Source organism: Rhinoderma darwinii, chromosome 7 (assembly GCF_050947455.1).
Source record: "Rhinoderma darwinii isolate aRhiDar2 chromosome 7, aRhiDar2.hap1, whole genome shotgun sequence".
In the NCBI taxonomy this organism is placed as follows: Eukaryota; Metazoa; Chordata; class Amphibia; order Anura; family Rhinodermatidae; genus Rhinoderma; species Rhinoderma darwinii.
The window spans coordinates 33,278,736-33,305,481 of NC_134693.1; the positions used below are offsets into that span (position 1 = coordinate 33,278,736).

Here is a 26,746-nt window from a genome sequence, read left to right on the forward strand (position 1 = left end):
AAAACCGAAGTGGCCATTTTTAAATTACAATGAAAAGCACTTTCTTTTGCCAGAGTTACACTCTAATTTCGTGAAAAGGACGGATAGGACAAAGTAAGGTCAGATCTAATTGACGTGACTCATGAACTGAAGCTGCAATGTGTTGAGAAGGTCACCGAGTACTGACTGATCTACGGAGGCCGGCGTTATCCTCTGGACTGTCATTGTCTGAATATCCAGAGCTCTGTGTGCACAGAAGGAAGTTTACCCAACAGAGTCCCTTACAATCGAAGTATAAGCTGCCAAACACACAACGCACAAAGCAGCACAACCATATTATGTTATCGGTAGGAAGATCTAGTGTTTGTGTATCTATAGACATTAAGATTAATCAGACAAAGACCACAAGTGCCAGATCTCATTCACACCAGGGGACGGAGTTACTGAGATAGATACGTTTGTCCCTACTCACCTCTGGATTTATGTCTTTTTTTTATTGATTTCTTTTCCTTTTTTATTTTTTTTTTCAGTCCTACCGTCTTCTAGATGCAGCCATAAACACAATACTAATCAGAGGCTGAAGATTTTTTACATGTTTCAGAGACGTCTATAGGTAAAACACGTTACCAATATGCTACATATTTAAAAGATGGAAGCAGAAAACACAGCGATGTGAATGGCAGCAATGACATAAGTTTTATATTCAGGAGCTTTCAAGTATAAAACGTATACGGACATGAAGGAGACCTATCTTACTGCTGGCAAAAACAAGTGACGTGGCATCCACATGTAGCAGAATAAATCCGCACCAAATTCAGGGAATGCGGCAGATTTTCAGATGCATCGCATGCCTGATGTTACAGGAAGGTGTCAGTCGGCCATATAAAAGAATGGGTCCGTGATTCTGGACGACATCTACAGTCGCGTGCATGGGGGCCTTAGGAGATCATTTATCCAGCTTTCTACAACAGTTTTCTAGTGTAAAAAGGCGCAAACAGGTCTAAAAGTCATGATTCGCGATTTTTGGGCTTTTTATGCAACGGACCATGGCTTAGTGAATGGCGGTGTCACAGCAGGCAGCCGAACGTATAATTTACACAACTAAATTGTCATCAATTACAGTGGAAATCTACACTAGGCTCCTAGATTACGTAGATTTCACTCATTGGGGCATAACAAACCCCCCCCCCCCCCCCTTTGGACAATTAAATAAATGCAAAACAAAAATATTCTCTCCTCACTACTCTTCTTCTATTCCCCTCCAAGTCCCCTGGGGCTCCCTCAGCATGTCACCTTATATAACATACAGACACCAAGAAGTCAGGACCTTGTATAAGCCTCCGCAAGCTCACGAAGCCTAAGGGCACCCAGAGGGGAGGAGTAAGCAAGGCACGTATACATAGATTTTTTTTTATGTTCAGTAGGTATGGGGCTGGCGCATGGCTGCGGCCGTTGCACGCACGGCCATTGGGAAGATGCGACGCATTAACGGTCGTGACGCATTTTACTCCAGCGGAGCACGTAGCCAAGACTGATGTATGAAAACCCAGTCTTCGTAAATCTGCCCCATTGCCATTGTGCTAACTATTTCCGTTCAAATGTCAAACATTGGTGTGAACAGAGCCTTAGCTGGACACAAACCTATTGAGTCACAAACTCAGTACAAACAAGACAATGCCCTGGTTACATTGTGAGCCCCATTGGAGACCAGGACAAAGGTTGGTCCACTCAATACAGCGCTGCAAAATCTGTTGTGCAATAAACATAAAACAATGAATAGGCTACCTATGGATTGTGCAATTGGGAATGTAAATCCTGCTGTCGACAGAGTCCTATGTGAGCGGGTGCAGTGTCAGTACAGAACGAAAAAATATGTTGGTGCCATTTCAATATTGCATAACGTTTGCCCAATAGAAGAAAAATAGAAGCACAAACAAGACTTCTGTTCCATTCGCTCGCAATGCCTTCAGCTGCATTATTGTATGTGGACTCCGGTTTATACATTCGGGTCCCATTAACAGGTCTTTCTGATGTGGCGCACTCGCATCATGAAAACAAAGCATATAAAACTAAGTTTGGCGCGTGGTAATGCATTAATAACGCAATAAAAAGGCACGCATGAAATTTAATATGTGTGGTTTCTTTAATGAGTCCTGGGTGCAGGAGCGAGACCTCGGGGTTACCGCTTTATGCGATAAAGAAGACCGTTCCTTTCTCAACACAATAAAGTTAATACAGTCTCAGACAGAACGTATTTTCAATTCTCTAAAGAATGGAGGCTTTATTGTTCATGATGATCAATTTGGTCTGGGGGGGGACGGGACAAAAACAAAAAAAAAACATCTACAATTCGATCCTAACAAAATCAGGGCTCACAGTTTGATATGGCAACACATTTGCTGAAGCAAGCAAACCCCCATCTGCCTTGATTCAGACTAGTGAGAGGGGTTTGGATTGTATTTTAGGCTGCAATGTTTAGCGGTTCTACTTGGAGGATGAATTTTCCACATTTACGGGATAAACAAAGGCGACATTGTGAAATATTAATAAATATTAGCTGTCCGCTTCTCCAGCCTGTCAACGTCTCTCATCTGTAAAGATTGATGTTCTTTCGGCGATGTCCAGAACACCTTGGGAGTGGGCTGAGGAGGAAGAGGGGGGGCAAAAAAATGCAGAAGACAGAAAATCGCCAGTGGACCCCGGGCAGCGAGGCAGATAATCACAATGAATAATTTACAGGCACGCTTTCATCCTGGACGCCCTGAATCCTAAGGAGTCTGGGGAGAAGGCAGCACATCTGCTAAATGAGCAGAAGGATTGAAGAGGAGGGGGAAGCACCGTCCTATATGTGGTACCTATACAATTCTCCGAGAGCAGCACATGGGAGATACACTGTACAGGTATAGGAGGATTTAATGACTAACAATATACACTAAAACAAGATGGTAAATACATAAATACTTTAGGAATGGGAAGTTGTAACCTAGACCCAGATTTTCCGTAATCACAGAGGGAGGTAAACATCAAAGATTCCCTGGTGCAACAGATATAAAGTCTGGAAGGAGAAAAAAAATCCTATTATAAACTGTGCAGCGTCTCTGGATATTGTTGATTTTCTTCCAGTAATGCATTCACTTTGCACCAGCGGATGTTTGAGAAATATTCCCAAATGGTTAAAACTGGGCAACAGACTCCAAACACGCTCGCCGACTGTTTATAAATGAGACTTTCCAGTAGGAGCGGAGATCGCATTTATAATAATGTGATGACACATGAAATCGTGGCTACAGAGAATGACGTCCTTCGTAGAACGATGCCCAACAGGTTAGAAAAAAAATGATATTAGCCAGGACTCGGAGATAAGAAAACAAGACAATAAATGAGGCTAAAAAGTGACAAAGACGAGAGACCAACAGAGAGGTATGTAATGGGCATGGTAGAGCCCTGCTGCCAGCTCCACCCAGCGCTCCACACACCAGCTCCATCCTCAGGCATTTATAGTCGGCGTTGTGAGAGTGGGGACAGCTTGTGCTCACGGCGAGATCTTTCTCACATGCCTAGGAATCTGCCACTATTACAGCACAGCTGTGATCTACCGTCTGCCGACCCAGCGCCAACAACCGCCAGGAGGGGAGCCAGCCAAACTGGTACTCCGCGGCGAGGAGAAGGAAGGTGTGAGCGAATGGAGAACAGATTTTCAGCAATGCTGTGGACAGAAAGTCTTCATTAAATCCACAACGCTCTTTGTTTGCAGAGTGAAATACATCTATGTGGCAGATAAAATATCATGTAGAAATCACTGTAATAAATGCACCCGGCCAAAAACAGACATAAAAAGCTGCATAATGAGGACAATTATTAAGAAATTCTTATACCACAACAAAGCAGCCTTTGTGGTCGAGCGCAGGCAGGAATGCCTTCCCTGTAGTGGCGGACTCACTGTTTATTCAGCATTGGACCTAGGAGCTATAGTCAACATAATCTCACAAATAATCCACAGAACTGCAGTATACAGAGGGTTCTAAATCTTTTTCTAGAAGTAGAAGACTAGCAACTCTTCAGGTGAGGAAAGGAATGCGGATTTTACTCTGGATTTTGCTGCAAATTATTATGGAGAGACCGAAAAAAAAGTCAAGACACCCTTTTGATGTCATATCCTATATGACAAAATTCTTGTACCATCCATTCTTTTTAGTAGTTGCCATTTTGTTTTATATGTGGTATATGACAATATCAGCCCTGTATAAGTGGAGAAAGTGGAAATAATGAAAGACCGCGGAAATTAAGACGCCCATGCCTTCCATCTCCATCTGGCCATGGTCGGGGCTGAGCTTCCTTTCTAGCAAGCAAATGTGCTCAGAACAGCGGTTCTTCCTCCCATGAATGATGTCATTTCCAGTTTCTGGACAGAAATCGGCACTGAAAATCCACGTTAAAGGGAACCTGTCACCAGCATTTCACCTATTGAACTTTACTTCTCCCTCACTGGCCGCTGCTATAAAAAGTTCATTGCCGTTATCCCCGCTCCTAAACTCCTCTTCCGACTGTAAATATCGGTCTGCAAACGTTTTGCGCCTTTTATCGTAATTATGCGGTGTCCCTTTGTGTGCAAACACCAGAAGAGGACATCAATGCACAAGCGCAGGATTGTGTGTGCTGGGGGAAGGCGACGAGCTGTCAATCAAAAGTAAGGAGGCGGGGTAAACTTGGAAAGACTTGAGGAATGAAGATATGACTGTTTCCAAACGAAGATTTGACTCTTTTCAAATGAAGATCTGACTCTTTTCTGCTCATTAGCATATGATGTGGGAACACTAAAAAGCTAAATACTAAAGCTACAGAGCCGACTAAGAAGACAATTATAGGTTATATAGAAATGATTTTTCACCCACTACCACCAGGTATAGTCGGTTTAATAGGTGAAATGCTGGTGACCGGTTTCCCTTTAAATCCAATAAAAGTTCATTGAGAAATTCAGCAATAAATCCAGAGCAAAATCTTTTGCATCGTGAGATAGTGACAACATTAAAACATGAAATGGCCATTCTATGTAGATCCCACCGGCAACTGCTGAAGAGGACATCATATGTTTAGATACTTGATGAAATTCTCCACAGTTTTAAAGCAGCAGCGGATAGTCCGGTCACTGATAAACATAGATACATTAAAACTGACTAATGATCAACTGCACAAATGGTCCCATCTGTAGAATGACCGTCTATATAGTGTAGGGATGGCGGATGTGGCATGTTAAATTATGGTGAATGGTCTCGCTTTAGTACATAATTCATAGTTTCATGGACACGGGTCAAAGTCAATAAACGAAGATTTATCTCCTTCTAATCGATAAAGCAAAGATTAATTGAGTCTTACCTTCTATAGATGGGGCCTGATCTTGGGCTGCATATAACATCTCCTTGAAAGCCTAAAAATAAAACAAAAACAAAAAAAAAAAAAAAAGTGTCAGTAAGTCAGTGAAAAAGGTACAACAAGATAAGTAGTGGATTGATCACACTAGATAAATGATCAACAGTAAAGCGTTGGATACACACGTGAAGGATAGGAGGCAACACTCACCAGGGTGCATATCGGCTAAATCCACCCGCTGCACATTTCACTGTAAGGGCTAAATCCACACGCAATAGAATTCCTGCAGCATTTCCACTAAAATGAGCAGACATTCCGCTGCGGAAAAATCGCATTATTTCCTGCGTTTTTTACTGCAGAAAATAGTGCGGATACTACTGCGTTTTTTTCAAGTCTGTGAGATGGTGACATCTCTTCTGAAAAACGCAGGAATTCAGTACGCCTTCCGCAGCAGGAATGGACGTGCTGCGGAACGAAAAACACGTACCGAAGGCCAATTCCGTTCAATCTGCAGAGGAAATCTGCAACAAATCCACAACACAATTGGAATGATGCGGTCCTGAAAATCTGCAGGCCTATTAATATTGCACTGATTTTTCCCACTACATATGCATTGAGGTTTTAAAACCCCATCCGCCTGTATTGTAGTGTAAAACCCTGTGGATATTTGGTGCGGAATCCAAAGCAATTCCTCAGCGTGAGAATTCACCCTTCGTATACACCTCACCAAAACACCCTGGCATTTGAAAGAAGAACCTGGGGAGTAACATACTTCATGGAGATCAGTATGGAGTATGAATATAAAAAAAGAGGAACAGTAGAGCATGCCCAGCACCATCATGGTAGAGTAACAATAGTAATACAGTTGCTGAACAGATAGAATTAACACGTATATACACAAGTATAACACACCACCATTATACAGAACTTGTCCTCCTGCTGTTGAAAATTCTATTCAAACACTTCGTTATATCTGCCTCAAGAAAAGCTGGCTGACCCCCACTATGGGCCCCACAGGCATGGTCACTCAGCTTTCCCAAACCCCTGAAGCGCAACTCTAGGCATGCAGTGGTTCATCTCTCCCATACTGCTGCATCATTAGGTTCATTCAAGTAGTGCGGTCAAAGTACTGGAAAAACCGCAATATGACTGCATCGTGTTAGTATACTGCCACAGATTTTGCCTCGAATGTGTTGCAAATCTGCACGTGTTACATTTGGACTTTGTCACTGATTTTCCACGGATTTCTACCTAAAAAAAAAAAAAAAAAAAAAAAAAAAAAAGAGTAAAAATATCTGCTGCATTTCCGCAACAAAATGAGAATGCTGCAGATTTGAAAATCTACAGCATGCCCCGATTTCCATGCAGAATTTTTCCGGTGTGTATCGATGGGACCGGGGGACGCAGATACAGTTACAATCGGGACATCGCCCGGAATCAGAGACTGGACAGGTGGATTACGCTACATTCACATGACAGTGAAAAAAAAATTGCCATTAAAAACTGATCAACTATCATTTTCATGGCCATTTCGTATCAGTGGGTCTCTAAATTTTCATCCATTTCCAGTGCGTCTGTCCGTTTTTAATGGCAGTTTGTGAACCGATTTTCGTGGCCGGTAAAAAAGAAAAAACTGGATGGGTTTCATTTGTCAGGTTTTTTTGTCCCAACCCAATAAACAAACACCACAGTGCCCAAGTACATAGTCCCTGTATATAGTGCACTCTGTAGATAATGCCCACATAGGGCCAGTGCCCAAATAGTACCACAGTCGCCCCTGTAGCTAGCGCCAATGTCCCCCATATAGTGCCACAGTACCGATGTAGATAGCACGGCACACCCCTGTAGGAGCGGAATCCCTCTGACCGGGAATTCCGCTCCTAGACTGAGCCCCTGACGTCTCTGTCCATACATGGACAGTGACGTCAGGGGCTTCTTCTAATAGCGGAATCCTCTGCCAGAGCGTCAGCAGCGCTATGGCCGGGGATTCTGCATATATGGATAGTGACACCAGGGGTTTCTCCAGGAAGGGAATCCCTGGCCAGAGAGGGGTCTGACCGCTGGGATTCCACTCCTACAGTGTGCTACAATGGCACTATCTACAGTGGGGTGTCATCTACATGGGGCTTCAGAGGAGCCTCTTGACGTAACTGTCCATATAAGACCGGGGTCCCTGGCCAGAGATCTTGCGATGCTCTGGCCGTGGACTCCGTAGTTGAAAGCCCAACAGTAATGTAAAGGGCTTTCCAAGGCTCAGCGCTCAAAGTAGCGCACAGTGTCCAGGGAGTCCTCATCCAGGATCAGTTTTTACCGGCAGTTACAAGAATTGATTCCTTAAAAACGGGCGTTAAAAAAAACTGATCCATTGACTTCTATGGGAGCCGTGAAAACCGCCAAAAAATAGGACGTCCTATTTTTTGACGGACAGTTTTCACGGGCCGTTTAAAAAAAACGGCCGTGTGAATACACCCATAGAACTTCACTGCTCTGAAAACGCCCGTCACACGGCCATATTTCCTGTTGTGTGAATGTAGCCTTACCTACACATACATTGGGCTTCATAGAAACAGAAAAACTGGCCTTGTTGCCAAAACCAAATCACAGTGGAGATCTCATTTTTCCAGAACAGATTAAGAAAGAAAAGCGGAGCACTGGCATTAATGATACACCTCCCCCAAACCTAGATTAGTAAAAGCTAGATAGATTTTGGACAAGCAAAGTTCTTATAAAAAAAATAAAATATCTTTATTTCAAGTCGTCTCCAAAATGACAAGTGTAACGGAGATGGCCCCTCCACGTGCAGCGCTCCCGGCTCTTTGCAATGAACGCTTCCCAGCCTCTCCCCTTTGCTTTAAGTGACGACTGTAGTGGGTCTCCTGATTGGACACTAGAGCGGTCACTCAAAACAGAGGGGAGGGGAAGTTTAGTGAAGAGAGCCCGGAGTACTGCAAACTGGGGGCCTACTATATAGCACTTGTGATCGCTGTACCGGGGAAATTAAAACGTGGATTTCTCGTTAATGCAACCTGCATGACGTTTAACCCGGGTATAAATACACTGCTCTCCCAGTCCTCTATATATAGCACTGGCAGAAGTTTTGAGGGGTCAAAACTACTGACAGATTCCTGTTAATTAAAGAACAACTTGAACTTCTATTTAGTGGTGATCTTTTTTTTTTTTCAGCAGAAAAATCGCATGTGTGGGACATAAACAAATGGCATCAAGTCTTTCCTGCGCTCCACATGTTTCTCATACATTCATACACCTCAGAATGCAAACTGGATTTTGGAACAATCCGGAAATACAGAATTTGGCTAGCCTGAGGATGTAGCAAAGAAAGGCCAAAAAAAAAACTATTGGAATTGCTTCTGTGACTTATTAGGCAAACATTAAACTGCCCTAGGCAGATGCACGAGCAGCCCAGAGCGAATACATTATTTTAGGATAGCGTTTTTCCAGGGTGTTTCTGACATTCGGAGTCGGATGTAACATGCCATCACAGAAACAACCTCTATATGAATTAGGAGGCACAGGGGGTACAGTAGATGCCTCATGGACCGCTATGGCAGATCTATTAAAGTCGTGTGCATGAGCTCTTATAACGCATAGTTTGAATTTAATAGAAAACATGATTCCAAATGTCATCTCGCTGTAAATAAATATAACCATGCTTGTGTTATCGCTGCATGCCTTGACTTTTCTATGTATCCAATGCAGGTAGAGATTCAGAAAATGAATCAGCAGCCAGTCAATAGGTAATGAATTGATAGCTCTTATATAGACTGAATTGGCCATTAGCCTCAAAAATCCAAACTTCAATCTTACGTCCCTCCGATACCGTATGTGGCTGTGGCTTGTTCTGGTTGGGTTCACACAGAGTTTTTTGCAGGAGGAAAATCTGCCTCAAAATTCCGTTAAACGCCCGAAGATAGGGCATGCCCCTTCTTTTTCTTACGAGCCGTTTTTTTGGCACGTTTTGCTGCGCGGTTTCCGCGTCAAAAAACTCAATGTGAACTCCCCTTAAGAGCTGTAATGGAGACCATATTGGTTGTCACTAAGCCTTCCCAATAATACATACAGTACATAGTAATAATAATAATAATAATAATAATAATAAATGTTGAGTGCTCACAAGGACTTACTATTACTGTGGACTTTATTTTAAGCAATAGACACTTGACTTTGGAATGCAAACGTATTACAAAACCTGTTTAAATGAATAATAAGGGTTTTATCTCTAAGATATATACGACTGATGGTTAAAAAAAATCTCAACAGATATCTATTAGTTAACGTCCTAAAATGGACCGAAGATTTGGGTATCATCTCAGATGAGGGATGGACACGATTTTACAAAATTTCACACAAGGTTATTTTAAGAGGGGCACATAAAATTACTACATTTTTGTTAACACATCGCCTTTATTAGGGTATGTTCACACACACACTAATTACGGACGTAATTCGGGCGTTTTTGCCCCGAATTACGTCCGAAAAATGTGCCTCAATAGCGTTGACAAACATCTGCCCATTGAAAGCAATGGGCTGACGTTTGTCTGTTCACACAAGGCGTATATTTACGCGCCGCTGTCAAATGACGGCGCGTAAATAGACGCCCGCGTCAAAGAAGTGACCTGTCCCTTCTTGGGGCGTAATTGGAGCCCTTATTCATGGACTCCAATGAAAAGCAGCGCCAATTACGTCCGTAATAGACGCGGCGTTCAAGCGCCTGCACATGCCGTTAAGGCTGAAATTACGGGGATGTTTCCTCCTGAAAACATACCTGTAATTTCAGCCGTTACGGACGCTGCCGTGTGAACATACCCTTACTCCAAATACTTTTTACACAGAATAGGATATTCTGATTCTTTGAATTGTCCTAAATGTGACTCACCCGATTCTAAATAGATACAGTTAATATGGAGATGTCAAAAGTTGGTCAGATATTGGACAGATATAACAAATGAAATTAGTCGGATACACAAAACAAATTTCTGTAAGAGTATGAAGATTAATAATTCTCAAGGAGACTAGAGATGCAAAGAGGTCTCAGAATCAGACGGATGCTCTCATATTTTTCAATGTAAAACTGCTTTGAATACAATAGAATTGCTTACCAAAGTGGAGTAACAAAACAACATCTAGAGACTGAGGGAAAAACGTAGCGTCATAGTCGTGCTTCTGATGCGGTGTATTGCTGATGTTACATGGATGAAATAAAGAAAAAGTATTTTACGCCATCCGGTACTATATTCGGAAATTTTCTGAGAATAGATGTAAACTGGTTTTGTTCACTTTACCAACCTCTTTTTTATAAAGAGGTGAGCAGACGCCTAGACAGAGGGGCCACTGTGGATATAGTGTTTTTGGACCTCATAGATGTCTAATGGGTAAATTAAAGACTATAGGTTTAGAAAGAATAGTTTGTAATTAGATTGAGAATTGGCTCAAGGACCGTATCCAGAGAGTTGTGGTCAATGATTCCTACTCTGAATGGTCCCCGGTAATAAGTGGTGTACCCAGGGTTCAGTGCTGGGACCACTATTATTCAACTTATTTATTAATGATATAGAGGATGGGATTAATAGCACTACTTCTATTTTTGCAGATGACACCAAGCTATGCAATATAGTTCAGTCTATGGAAGATGTTCGTCAATTTCAAGCGGATATGAACACACTAAGTGTTTGGGCGTCCACTTGGCAAATGAAGTTTAATGTAGATAAATGTAAAGTTATGCACTTGGGTACGAACAACCTGCATGCATCATATGTCCTAGGGGGAGCTACACTGGCGGAGTCACTTGTTGAGAAGGATCTGGGGGTACTTGTAGATCATAAACTAATTAACAGCATGCAATGTCAATCAGCTGCTTCAAAGGCCAGCAGGATATTGTCGTGTATTAAAAAGAGGCATGGACTCGCGGGACAGGGATGTAATATTACCACTTTACAAAGCATTAGTGAGGCCTCATCTAGAATATGCAGTTCAGTTCTGGGCTCCAATTCATAGAAAGGATGCCTTGGAGTTGGAAAAAATACAAAGAAGAGCAACGAAGCTAATAAGGGGCATGGAGAATCTAAGTTATGAGGAAAGATTTGAAGAATTAAACCTATTTAGCCTTAAAAAAAAGACTACTAAGGGGGGACATGATTAACTTATATAAATATATGAATGCCCCATACAAGAAATATGGTGAAATCCTGTTCCATGTAAAACCCCCTCAAAAAACAAGGGGGCACTCCCTCCATCTGTCGAAAAAAAAGGTTCAACCTGCAGAGGCGACAAGGCTTCTTTACTGTGAGAACGGTGAATCTATGGAATAGTCACCGCAGGAGCCGTCACAGCAGGGACAGTAGATGGCTTAAAAATGGCTTCTATAATTTCCTAGAACAAAAAAATATTCGCTCCTTTGTGTAGAAATTTTTACCTTCCCTTTTCCCATCCCTTGGTTGAACTTGATTGACATGTGTCTTTTTTCAACCGTACAAACTATGTAACCAACGGAACAAATTACCATCAGTCCTACATCAATACGTCATCACTGTTCATTATTGGTTAGTACTCGCAAAACAAAGACAAATAACAGACAGATCAAGGACTAGCAGACATTGGTACAACATCTTGAACAACCTGCCCTATATGAGGCTTCAATGTATAATCTACAAATACGTTACTGAAGGTTGTACCATCTTCTGGATCAATGAATATTCCAGTCCAGTCCCTCTGTGTAACACTCGCGCTCCCGGAGAAACCTTACAAATTAACCGGTCATTTCCTTTCTGCTTATAACCCAGCGCCAGGCGGCTCTTGACTGACAAGGAGCAGAACAAAAACAAGAAGTCATTAAAAGGACTAGAAAGTGAAGCGCATCAGTGACAAAATAGAGATCCTTGCTCCAGAACAGGAAACTATCACGGAAGGGTAATATATCACTACATGAACAAATTCCAGTACTGGACACCCCTGACTAATAAACAATTGGAGCGGACAAATCATTTAAATACAAGAAAATATACTACAGCTTAGGCTGTGTTCACATCAACGTCGGGCTTCTGTCCATGGCTTCCGTTAGACCTTTCCGGAGGAGGAACCCATGAACGGAAAGAAACGGAAACTATATAATTTCAGTTTGCATTACCATTGATAATGGTGATGGTTTCCGTTCCATTAGCCAAAACAATAGCAAAGAAAACTGAAACCTTACGGAACGGAAACCAATTGCAATCGAAGCGTTACGTTTAAATCAATGGTAATGAAAACGGAAGCTATGGTTTCAGTTTGGCTTTCCATTCATGGGTTTCTCTGACGGAGCATCGAAGGATAAAAAAAAAAAAAAAAAAAAAAAAAAAGAAAAAAAGAAAAAAGGGAGGAGGCACTTACCACCCCTGACGGTCCCATAGCGACGCATCCCTGCACTCCCCCGTACACCTATGATGACATTTCATGCCCTGTGAACACTGCATCGCGATTGGCAGAAGAGGTCACATGGGATGAAACGTTATCAAGTGAGGCCAGTGTAAATAGTGAAGGGTGTTTTCTACTTCAGGTTTTTGCTGCTGATACGCAGATTTTCCTGCAGCAAAAAAAAAACAACATTTGATGCACATTTTCACTTCCCTATGGAGATCTATGGGGAAAAGCTGCGACAAATACACAATCTCTCCGCAGCAAAAATTAACATTCTGCGGATTTGAACATCTGCACCGCCGGTCAATTTCTGCAGCGTATGGATGAGATTCAAATCTCATCCCCTTTACTGCTACTGTAATACACTACGACCCCCTCCCCCCCAAGTCCGAACTGAAAATCTGCAACAAAATGTGAACATAGACGAAAAAATAAAGAAAAATTATAAAACACAAAATTTGAGTAATCCTACGTACACATCATTTTGGCTCGTAGGGTATTTTCAAAACCCAGCATGACTTCGGGTTCACCTCTTTTCTAGGATTCTCTACAGGACTTACAAAACACTAGGAAATCCGCATGTACTTATTGTCACTAAATTAAAATGTCACCAAAAATGCACTTATAAAAACCATCATTTAGAACGTATCTAACATTGGACATTTTATTTTACATGCATTTAGAACACTGTGTAAAAAAGAGGTCTACTGGTTTAAAAAGTGTAAGAAATATGGCCAATAATTGTAAATCAAGGATAAATAAAATTATCCTAAAATCAAAATCGAATTTTTATTGCAAAGTACCCACTAAAGAACTTGTTTCAGAAACAGGAATCACCTATTCATCCTATATTATACAATAAAAGTAAAGGATATTAAAACTATAAATGGTGCGTGATCTTAAAATTTGGAACAGATAAGGGATCTGAATTTTAGCTCATCCTTTATCCACATGACAGCTTATCACATACAAGGAGACAAAGGATTTCTTCTTGCTGCTCCATCCAGACGGCGTAGCGAGTGGTTACACGCACGCTGAGGCAGCAACAGCCTTCAACCTTAAAAGCGAACAATCTAAAATGTAAACTACAGAAGTGAGCTGCCCAAGGTCATGGATCTAAACTGAAAATGTAACGGTCATTTTTTTCAAAAGGGGTAAAAAACCAAAAACAGTGCCCCCCTCCCCCATAAGGAGTTTACCCTGTATCGGCAAGATATATGCCGGAGACAACGATTTAGAATAATCTTTGCAGGGTCAAATAACCAAATTTGATGCTTTCTATTTTCCATGGAATTACACACACAGGGGGCACCTGAATTTAGGCTTTTAAATCAATATTTCTATCTGCATAAATTAGAATACTTTGTATCTTGGGAGTTTTGTGTGAAGGGTCACAATTGCTCATCTGTCCAAGTAAATTGTGAAAGGATTATTAAAGAGAAACAGCGCGCACGGCTTCAAGTACCATTAGTCATATTTCTTATGGCTGGGTTCACATGGAGCGGTCAAAAGGCATTTCTTTGACGCAATAGCCGTTGCAGCAAAAAAACAAAAAAAAAAACAACACGCATTTTGACCACACCTTGGGAACCCAGACTAAAGAACAGCAGCCCTTTTGGACACCCAAACAAACTCAACCTACCAAATATTTTAATTTGTCGGAGGGCTTAAGCTCCCTGCCATATTACGGCTCCATAATGTACTGAGCGGTTATACAGGGTAGTGTATAATACAGACACACATGTAGTGCTTACAACTCCATAGTATGGAGCCGTAAGGACTCGCCCATGTGGTGTGTACAGACTGCCATGAGTCCTATGCTGGACATAGTTTTTCGTGCCATAGACACGATATTGGTCGAATCATTAATGATCTATTAGTTCGGACTGTCGGAAATCGGCTCCATTAGTTGAATCACTGTGTTGTTTGAACATTTTTCTGTTTGCGGTAAAAGCAACAAATGTAGCATTTAGTTTACACAAAATTTTTATATATTTTCACGTATGATCCCTGCGTTCCGAATCAAAATGACCTTATCGTGTCCCATTCTTTACTTCTATGGCAAGCATTAAAAAAAAATAAAAAATGATTATAGGTTTTGTATATGAGCCATATTTCTTAAAATGTAGAGTATAAAACCGGCACTTATGTATTACACTATAGGAATCTGTTGTAAATGTGACATTGTACAATATGGTGCGTGCAATGCCAATAATAATCTGAGCACAATAAACCCTGACTGCCATGATCAATACATCTGTCCCCTTGTCAAGTGAACAGCTTGGTTTTCCTATAGTGACCGGTTATACCAAATAGCCCCGTTATGTTGAAGTCATTCCTTTTATAGAGGTCATACAGGCGGAAGGAGTAACCACCCGAGCCGCGCTGGAACAGTCCAGTCATTCTCAACACTCCCAGGTATCTCTTATGCCGTTTGTCACTCTACATGTCCCCACTGTCATTGTATTCTGTATTCCCACGCTTCGACATAACATAAAAAAAAGGAGGCTTTCAGACACAATCCCAGACATCCTGCTTTTTACAAATCATTATTAGAGATGCGCCTCGGCAAACAATTACGGTAACTTTTTATTAATGCATATAAATGGAAGAATGGAAATGATACAGAGGGGGACGACTCCAACCAGGAGCACTGATAACAGAGGCCGAATGTAAGCATCAAAGCAGGCCGGTACCTTCTCAATAACTAGACCATATCACACGGTTTCCAGATACTACCAATTCTCTACACATAATCACCACCGATTCTAAATGACATGGCTGCCTTCTGCAATCTGTAGCTCTCCAGCTATTGTTAGGGTATGTTCACACGCAGTGTTTTCGGGCGTATTACGGGGCGCTTACACCTTGAAAACCGCCTGAAAAAAACGGAAGCTCAACGCCTACAAACATCTGACCATTGAAATCAATGGGAAAAACAGCATTTAGCGCATACGGGGCGCCTTTTTACGCCGTGGTTTTAAAATACGGAGCGTAAAACGACTTCAAAAGAAGCCTGAAAAGAAGCCACAAAAGAAGCTCCAAATTAAAAGAAGCTTCATTTTCAGCTTCAAAAATGCCTGAAAATCAGAGGCCGTTTTCTCTGAAACCAGCTCCGTCATTTCAGACGTTTTTTGTTAAGCGTGTGAACATACCCTAAAACTACAACCCCCAATAGTCTATAGTCTCCATAGCATGCTGGGAATTATAGTTTCATAGAGCCACAACACCTCTGTTCTGCATTCTAGCATTCACTCAGTGATTCGTTTCCATATCTTCAGATATTTTTTGATGGTGATTTATTGGGCACATTGCTCCTCACATGGATAAACATCTCTAGCAAGCAGCTTACTATATCATCATTTCACTCACAAACAAAGCCGGAGAGAAATGAGACTTACCAGTACACTTACAGCCCATCACCTCTGATCAATACTCCATCCCGCGGGACCTCTGCCTTTTACAGAATATCATTGCTGGCTTCTTGGATCAATCATTTTATGCATCTTCCTCCGAGGCCTTCAATCACTCTAGTTCTATAGGGGGTGTTTTATTTGGTGCCGCACCTTCTTCCCTATATATTTTACCTAACTAGATGGACTGATTTATCGGCACTACTCTGTGTATACTCACTTATCTCTGTACAATGAATAAACACGTGGAGTCATACGCAGCAATATAAAAACTGAACTGCTAATGAAAACACATAGTGCTGTTAACATAACCCAGACTATAAAAACACAACCTTCTCATCAGACAGAGCTACCCAAATGCATTTTATACAGATGAGAAAGCCAAAATAAACAGGATAAGTCGACTTTTATGTACGGCCAACTGTAAGGAATAGGAATTCTTATTCCCATATTATAGAATTTAGAGCTGGGGTCTTGGAACAGATTTAGATCATGTATGAGCCTATTCACATGGTGTAGTTAAATCGCAGCATTTTGAAGTGATTGCGGCAATAAACCAAGATTTGACAGCCCCATGTGAATAAGCCCTAAGTGGTTAATTCAAGCTGCAGCATTCTCTGGGTGTGGCGTTCATCACGTATGGCGTTCACATGCAGTACTGCAACCTAGTCCTCGATAAACACAAGACTGCGCTGTCAATCACAGCATAAGTGTCATATGAAAACAGTTATGCCAAGAAGCCCAACGTGAACCCGGATTTACACGAGCGTGTGCGTTTTGCGCGTGCAAAAGGTCCATAACAGCTCCATATGATGCGTGGCTGCGTTATTTTCTGGCAGCCATTGAAGTCATGCGCGAACAACACACAAATATAGGACATGTCGTGAGATTTACGCAGCGGACACACGCTGCGTGAAACTCACGGACAGTCTGCACGGCCCCATAGACTAACATAGGTCCGTGCGAGGCACGTGAAAATCACGCGCATTGCACGGACGTATATCACGTTCGTCTAAATAAGCCCTTCGAGGTATTGCCACACACACCTGCCAGCCCTAACAGATGTTAATCCTTGACCCACAGGTCAAGCAGCAGAATTTGGCTTTGTATGATCAGACATACACAATGTACAACCCTCTCCCATAAATAAGACGACCTTGGATCCACGGTAACAGAAAATAGAAGTGACAATTATCGATGACTTTAACCACTCAAACTTTTCAAAAAACATAAAAAGGTCACCTTGGCTTATGTAAAATAACTGACAAACACTTGAGCACGTTGATGTTGCTACGTATTGTCTGTATGGAACAAATAAAAAACACTTCACTAATGTTACTCTACATGGATGTTTTCCTGCACACATGCCGCTTATTTTTCAATATGTTCCTTCGGATGCCGAATATTACACTGCAGTCCCCCATAGATGCAGAGTTGTCAGTAAGGCCCCATGCACACGAACGTAAAAAGGGCCGTAAATACAGCACATTTTTATGGGCCCATGGACTTCTATTGGCCACGGGTACCTCCCCGTATGCTTACGGGAAGGTGCCCGTGCCGTTGAAAAATATAGAACATGTCCTATTTCAGGCCGTAATTACGGCACGGGCAGGCCCATAGAAGTCTATGGGGCTCCCGTAATTACGGGAGCGTTGCTAGGCGACGTCCGTAGATAGTCACTGTCCAGGGTGCTGAAAGAGTTAAACGATCGGCAGTAACTCTTTCAGCACCCTGGACAGTGACTTCCGACCACAATATAGATCAACCTGTAAAAAAAATTTTTTTTAAAAAAAAGACGTTCATACCTACCCAGAACTCCCTGCTTCTTCCTCCAGTCCGGCCTCCCTGAATAACGTTGCAAACCATGTGACCGCTGCAGCCAATCACAGGCTGCAGCGGTCACATGGACTGCTTCGTCATCCAGGAAGGTCGGGCTGGATGCCAAGAGAGGGACGCGTCACCAAGACAACGGCCGGGTAAGTATGAATTTCTTTTACTATATGGCTATGTTCACACGGAGTATTTTGGGGGAGGAATATCTGCCTCAAAATTCCGTTTGGAACTTTGAGGCAGATATTCCTCTCCCTGCACGCCGATTTTTGCGGCAATTATCGCGCCGTTTTTCGCCCGCGGCCATAAAACAGCGAGAAATACGCTTTCTCCTGCCTCCCATTGAAGTCAATGGGAGGTCAGAGGCGGAAGCGCCCGAAGATAGGGCATGTCGCTTCTTTTTCCTGCGAGGCAGTTTTACTGCTCACGGGAAAAAGACGCCGACGCCTCCCATTGAAATCAATGGGAGGCGTTCTCAGGCCGTTTCTGCCGAGTTTTGCGACGCGGTTTCCGCGTCCAAAAACTCGGCAAAATACCCCGTGTGAACATAGCCTAAGGCCTCACTCACACGAGCGTGCGCAAAAACCACTTAACAGCTCCATGGGGCATCAGCATATGATGCGCGGCTGCGTGATTTTCGCGCAGCCGCCATCATTATGACACTCCATTTGGATGTGTGTAAACAGAAAAGCACGTGGTACTTTTCGGTTTACATTCATCCTTTTGACAGCTGTTGCGCGAATCACGCAATTCAGATACAAGTGGGAATGAGGCCTAAAATTGTGTTTACACAAGGCAGTATTGCTCCTAAAGTATAAAAAACATCCACAGCATAACCCTAAAAACATCTGCAGTAAATCAACATCCAAAACCCCATTCACTTGCATTTACTTTAGGCAAAGATTTCAGGTGCTGTGAACCATCTGATGAAAATAATCCACCGTGTGACCAATGATACGTTGAATTTTTTGATATCTGACCCTCAAATGCCAGCAGATCAGGGACAATAAATAAAGGAAGAGGTAAAGAAAAACAGAACATGCTTGCACAAAGTAGCGACCAATTGGCCGTAACAGTCTAAACACGCCATGCACGCGCGGTCTCAGTCGCTGATCGCTGTGTAAATATTACAATGGATGATTGGCACAATTAAAGCATTTTGGCCGACCAGATTTTGATGTATACGGCCAGCTTTAGGTCTTGTTCACAAAGTACAGTTTTGATGCATTTTTTTTTTTTTTTCAACCAAAACGACCATTAACCAAGTGATACCAGCACTGTATGATGAACTACAAAACTCCACAATCTAAACCTGCGCAGTAGTTCTTCAAAGGACTCAAAATCTGGATGGAGTTATCAGTAATCACCCCCTCCTTTAAAATAACATTCAACAGGCGCTGCTGTATTGCCGGTCGGGATAGTCTTCCCCATCCATGAATTCTCCTTGGCAGCCATATCACTCCTTGACGACCCGAGCGCCTGACCCTGCAAAGCCAGTCCTATCATAGAATTAAAGTGGCAGGTAACGTGTTGCTGGTCACTACCAGGCTGAAAATATCGTCGCCATAGAAGCAAATATAGCGGTCACGTACAACTTATTTTTATCAATTTAAATTGCTTTTAGGGATAAAAAAAAAAAATGCCGAAAATAATTTTTGCCACAACAGATACGGATATCAATAACCTCACACATATATTTAATCAATGGTCTTTAAAATAAATCTTGATTTATCCCCATCAGACATTGCAAAAAAAGCTAATTAGTTTCCCCCTTCAAGAGCACATGGAACCCATAAAAGGCACGACGGAGAACAAAATCCATGAAAAGGATAATGTGGTGAAATGGCCTTCACAGTCAATGTAAGAGACACAAAGGACAGGCACTCCCACTGAACACAGCGTTAAGTCAAGAGCGCACCGACGGTACAGTCAACTTCTGGCAACTTCCCAGCAATTAAAACAAAGTAGCCAATAATTCAGTATAGTCATTAAAGCTGCACCTTTCTGAACACAGACCAGCCCGAGACAATGCATATTTCACCATTCTGCTCATTAGGCCTGAGATTAATAGATAAAACGATGGCTTCCCTGATAGATAAGAAGCTGGGAGCTGGTTTACTGGGTAAATAGAGGAGAACACGTACACGCCAAGCAGCACAGCGGATGAGCGCCGGCAGATTCATGCCCTGATCTACACCGGTGAAGATCACTACCTTGCCGGGAGACTGGGGGAAGCCGGACTATTACCTCTGACCCTGCCGATGGTAGAATTGCATTAATGGCTCCTACGTGGGGAAGGTGCAGTGTTAAAACATAAAGCTGAACGTTGAGCTGTACGCTGCGCTCTGTCTCTTCCTCTGACACAGATCTCATTAACCAAACATGACAGCTATGATGAAGAACCGAGCAGTATGGAGGGGACACGGCCATTTAGGCAGCACTTTAGAATTCAAAGGTTAGATTTCTACATTTATTTTGCATTGGGTGATCCGTATAGGAAGGAAAATATTGACTGTTGTAATAATCCCTAATGAATAATAAATAAATATTTAGAGAAGTGTTCTCATGATCTCATCATCCCCCCGCATCAGGACATTATCTCCAGTCCTATAAACGGGGACTGTCCTATGCGTTCTGTCAGCTCACTGTAAGGGTATGTTCACACTGATTTTTTGCAGGCACAAAATTCTGCCAGGAAATATCAGCTCCGGTTTTATTGAAGTGGTTTTGCACCACACGCGTTTATTGACGTGTTTTTTTAAGGCGGTTTTCTTTACCTATTTCTATAACAGACAAAAAGGGAAAAAGCGTAAGCGTTTTTGCCGGAAAACGCGTCAGAAATCGGGGCAAAAAAAAACATTGATTTCAATAGGGTTTTGAGGCGGAAAACGCCTCAAGATAGCGCATGTCGCTTTTTTCCCACGAGCGTTTCATTTTGCTCGCAGGGAAAAAAAATGCCTCCACCTCTCATTGAAATCAATGGGAGTCTGTTTTTGCCGCAGTTTCGGCTGCAAAAACTCTGTGTGAACAGGGCCTAAGGCTACATGCACACGTTGCATAATTTGCTGCGGAAAACACGCAGCAAAATCGCAAGACATTTGCAGGAAAAAAAATGCACCGAAAGCTTTCGATACGGTTTTTTACGTTTTGCTGCGTAAATCGCTGTGTTTTCATGCTGCAGGTTTTGCTGTGTATTTCTGTTGAACTAAGAAGAGAATTTGCAAGCAGAATCGAGGGATAAATGGACATCCTGCGGTTCCGAAAATATGCACTGCGGGTCAATTTACGTGCGGGAAAATACCACAGCGTGGACATGAGATTTTTGCCGCACATAATACGCATCGTGCGCATTGACTAAGGGTGTATACACTGCGGTTGAGGTGCACAAACAAATTTTAAAAAAACGCATCAAATCACGTTAAAAACACACGCGGGTTTTGGATGAAGTTTTAGTCGCACCTCAACATTTGAATGCGCCCTTAGGGTCCATTCACATGTTGCGGTGCGGCTAGAGCCACATTTAAAAAAAAAAAACACATCAGTTTTTATCGCAATTTGCTGTTTGAAAAACGCATCAAATAATAGTAAAAACACATGCTGTTTTCAGATGATTTATTATTTTTTTTAAATGCAGTTCCAACCGCACCTCAACATGTGAATAGACCCTAAGGCCTTATTCACACAGTGAAGTTTTGGAACAGTTTTTTTTATGCAGTTTTTGAAGCCACAACCCGAAGTGGATCGTAAAGGGAGGGGGGAGTATATAGGAAAGATTCTACTTCTCTTTTTTTTTTTTTTAATCCACTTCTGGTTGTGGCTTCAAAAACGACACCAAAAAACGGCACCAAACTGCACTGTGTGAATACACCCTAATAGGGTGCAATAGATGGGAAATCACTGAACTCTAATCACCATGTAACACCTGGACTTTTTGGTTTAACCTACATATCCCTATAGAGCACACAGTGCAGAGGCCTCGTGAACCGCACTGTATCCCATTATAGCAGAACAGAAAAGCACAGCTGATACTCCATTCTTCTGACTAAATGATCAATGATTGCTGGTAATATGCCATATGCCAACGGCTCCGGTGTTTTCCAATTAATCTCCATGACTTGTTTTGTTATTACTTCTGAAAAATAAGAGACTAAAAATAAATGTAAAAAAAAAATCTCTATGGGGGGGGGGGGGGGGGGATGGCATGCAAACGTGACGCATAATTTCTATACATTTCCATTCAGGTATAATAGATCTTGCCATTTAAGAAGTAATGTGAGCGAGGCCCTAACCAGACATGTACCAAGAATGAGCAAATCACCAGAAGCCAGTCTGATACTGTTTAGTGGCCAAGCAGAACGTTCATAGACATCACCCTAAAAAGTTAGGCACCTTTGGCAAATTTCTAGGCGCATTGTGCCACGCATCCACCCAGGCCTGAAAAGAGAAGACCTATCAATGTGCTTTGCTTTAACCCTATGCTTTGTTTTTTCTGAATAAGATATTTATTTCCATTACTTCCCCAATGTAGAGACCGAGCAGCACAATAAACTTGGCTAGGAATGAAATTGATTTGCCATTTATCATTAGAACTAAACTGGACATGGTGTAATGAATTCTGCTATTAAAAAGAAGATACAATATTCGCTTTTATCAGGGAACGACAGATTAGAACAAAACAATTTATCACAATCATTTTGTCCACGCCCGATGGTCTGCTTACAGAACGTACCAACGTGCCGGACAGCGATCAGTAACAACCCACAAGAAAAGAGGTTGGATACATTTCTCTAATAACTACATTTCATTCCAGATGACTCCACATCGGTAGCAATGAGCCCAATTCTCTTTACTGGTCTTTGTATGTCCACAATCACCCTTAATAAAAAAAACAACTAGTACCATCTCATCTATTTGGCTAGAGCCATGTACTGCTACAGATCGCTTCAGTAACAGCAATAATCAGAACACAGACTCCTGCTCTGAACATATTCATGTGTAAATGTAAATATATATATTAGTGCATCCCATTAGATGCAATGTCCTTACATATATTAGAGCATGCTGGGAGTTGTAGTTTTGCAAGAGCTAGTCAGCCACAGGTTGGAGGCCCCTGTCCTACCAGATTCCTAATTATTCTGGGTGATCATATATGGAAAGACGCTTCGAGATCCTCGGTCAAGTAAGAAGACAATATATTTTGCACAGTTTCTGTTCCTCTTTCTGTAACCTTTGGTATAGACTGGTGTGGTCTTGTACAGAACCTCGATATACACATTAAATAGAATTATAAAGCATCAGGCACAAGCAAATGGCACATTGTCTTCTAAATACCGATTCACAATCTCATCCTTATGGCCCCGTGCCTCCCACCTGATGTGTAACATACAAACAAAAGAATCCTATTGATGCCCATTCCCAAACTTTATACGAGGATGGCACTCTGCCCGAATCTAAAGGGTCACAAAACATTCCAGCAACAAGGACAAGGGATATAACAAAGAAGAGGAAAAGATGGATGGGAAATAAATAACCCCCCACAAGCACTCTTAATTTACATAGCAATACAATATTGATTGTTACATAACAAAAGAATAGTATGGTCATCCAGCTTTCCCATAATCGGGATTGGCAGCTCAGCCTTGTCATACAGCATTGGATCTGTCACTTTGGCAGCTATGCCTTTCAGACGTCTGGGAAAGCTGGGTGACAGCCCTGTAGGACATGTTATCGCAGCCATGATGGGAACCACTCAGATTTTCCTCAAACATCCAACTAGAAATCAGAAGAGGCAACTAAAGAGCGGACACTTACAGGTGATTATCTTCACATTGCACGGATATAGACTGTGGCGATGTACAGTATTTACGTAGCCCTTTTACCATAATTCCCAGCCATACATCAGTACTTTCTAATTATTTCCTTTTCATATGGGATCACTGATCCAACTACAAATGATCATCCATAACGCTGATCTCCGTCTCTACAGCAACAATCCCAATGTTTCACATCCGTAGAAATCTTCTATTAGTCTGAAAACCGGACGTGCCCAAATTATTTTATAGTCCCCAGATTTATCAAGACAATCCCAGGGCTTTACAAACCTCAACCAATAACTACTCATCTGGATCAGCGTTCCCCAACTGTTACAAAACTACAAATCCCAGCATGCCTTGATTTGTAGCTGTAGTTCTGGAGAACCACACAAGTTGGACACAGATCGGACTCAATTCTCTGGTTGAATGATGGAAATTGGGTCTATAAGAATTTCCTATTATTTTCCTATTATTAAACTCACGCGTTTTACCAGCAGTAGAATTTTTAGCCTATAAAATGAGGGGCGCTGTATGGCAATCAGATTTTTGGCACTGTCGAGGTACCATTTATGTGAACGCAGACAGGGAAAATGGTACTGAACCTGTAAAACAAGCGATCTGGCTAATAGGGAAATATTAGGGGATTGTATATAAACAATGGTTTATCAGAGGTGACTTCTCAGGGATGACAGTCAGACAGGTGTGTACCAGTCACTCCGCTGTCATAACAAAACAACCTCTCCGTCAATTATCCAGCTGACCGTTTATAAACCTCTAATAGAATCTCCAATGTGACATACGGCCAGACGTCCCGTCTTAGGGACCTGTAGGCCACTTATGCACCGCGCTGACAATAGGCTGAGGCTTTTATGAAATCGCTGATTCAGCAGAGCGAGCACAAAGCAGATGCCCCTGGCAGGAGGGCTCGTGGGCAGCCGTCACACCTCTTCTCCCACCTTGTCTGCATTGGCCGATTAGGTGCTTTGATAATCGGCTTGCTCATAATCTCGGCGTGTCCTTCTCACAGGGTGTAATGACATTACACCTCTACTATCAGCCGTTATGCCAGCAAGTAATACAGAAGTTGAGAACTAAGGTAAGCAAATCATTATTAATATTTATACGGATTCTCGGAAACACAGACAGTGCCAAATCAATCTGAAAAAAAGGTGATAAGCGGCGCCGGAATAGCTACAGGTGCCCTAACATATGAATACCAGATCGTTCATCTCATCTATCTCCATCAGACGGAGCAAAAAGATCATGGGAAATTGTAACAATCGTAGGGAACAGATTTCCACAGGACAATGAGACTGTACCCAGACAGGTGACGGTGGGATCAGCCTCTGTGGTCATGTTTACTGGGCTGAGCGCAGGGCATGAGGGGGATCTATATAATAAGATATGGACACTGGTTATTATATGTATATATCACTTCATTTGAATAAACTTTATTGATAACATTATTCCGCGGCGCTGTACAATCAAGTTATTAGTAGCAGATATGGCGATTATTAGAAGTGTGTTACTTTTACTACATGCCAGGACAGGCGCGGGCACTGCTCACACGTAGGCGGTGCGACACGTTCACCAGGTAAAGATCCTCAGAGGGAATATAGTGACACATTTTGCAATCCGCTAGCCATTAGGATACATTAGAAACAAATCTCATTCACACATTGGTCCCCCAGTGAAGGCTATGAAGAAGATACAGATGTCATATCTCCATGGTTGTCTAGCAGTGGAACTACAAGAACCATATATACACCCCATCCCCCATCCCTCACCTCATATTGGATGTACTGTTTCCTCCACTCCGGGGTGATATGAGCGGACAGATGCTCTGCGAACTTCATCTTGAGCCTGGGCCCTCAAGGGCCCGTTCCTGGCCCTCAAGGACCGCCGGCTGTTTCTTCTTCTTCCGCCGCCGCCGCGGCTACCGGTGGTTCCCGGGAACTGCTCCGGCTCATGTGTCCCGCACTGTCCGGTAGCTTCCCGGGCTGTGTCAGCGTGTTGTGAACCCTTCTTCTGAGCCCGTAGACGTACCGCCGTGTCAGCTTCGTGTAGCGGTCCTGCTGCCTTTGACGCCGCTGTCTGCTCCTCTGGCTGTTTCACAGCATCTCCCAGCTCTGCCTCCTCACTGGCCCCGCCGCCATCTTGCCAAAACTCCCACTGCGCCTGCGCAGTTCCCACCTCCATACAACGTCAGTGTCATGGAAACCACCTCCCGTAGCAATAGAATGGAATAGCGATAAAGTGGGCGTGGTTTATTCTGCAGCATTGCTTCAAACAGAATGAAAGATATTTGCATAGGAGGGTGCTTATGTCGGATCCACGCCTCTGTCCCTCTACAGGCAAACCATTCGCTGCGATACTAAGCAGGCGTGGCTAATATTTTCCCCGCCCACTTGTTTTCAAACCTTTTTTTGGCTGCGATGAGGTTGAGCCTTGTTGTTTATCCTGAGCTGTGTTCTATAATCATTGTATGATCTCTCCAATGTAAGACAATGATTGGCCGCAATGTGATCAATCGTCAGTGGGATCAGCAACAGTAATAAAATAGATTTCCTGAGGCCAGGGCAAGTGGCGGATGATCGGCCGAATGTAGTTTCAACCAATCACGTGTATATTTTTCCAACCTGGTAGAAGTCTGCCACCGGCTATCAAGAGCAATCGATAATGTACATTTTTTAAATGATGGTCACACGAAATTGGCAAAATCAGCCATTTCGGCCAACTTTTATCACGTGTGTGGCCAGCTGAACTGGCATAGACGATCTAGACCAAAAAGACATTTCTCATTTTCCAACATGCGTTGCAGATTCCGTCAAAAATACTATTTTTTTGGGTAAAATAACATACACCATAACGAAAAACCAGACAGACCCCATTAAAGTGGGGTCCGTGGGCGCTGTTGGTGTCCATCATGTGCCA

At 42.5% G+C, this 26,746-nt stretch overlaps 1 protein-coding gene across 1 annotated transcript in view; it reads right to left on the reverse strand.

Annotated features, from left to right (window-relative positions):
* XPR1 (xenotropic and polytropic retrovirus receptor 1) overlaps positions 1-25,999 on the reverse strand; it is a 108,706-nt gene extending 82,707 nt beyond the window's left edge. Inside the window, exons 1-2 of the mRNA XM_075833135.1 lie at positions 25,600-25,999; positions 5,353-5,404 (exon numbers count right to left, since the gene is read on the reverse strand). Coding sequence (XP_075689250.1) covers positions 5,353-5,404; positions 25,600-25,668 — 121 coding nt within the window. The 5' untranslated portion in view covers positions 25,669-25,999. The remainder of the gene's footprint in view (positions 1-5,352; positions 5,405-25,599) is intronic.
* Between the last annotated feature and the right edge of the window lie 747 nt (positions 26,000-26,746).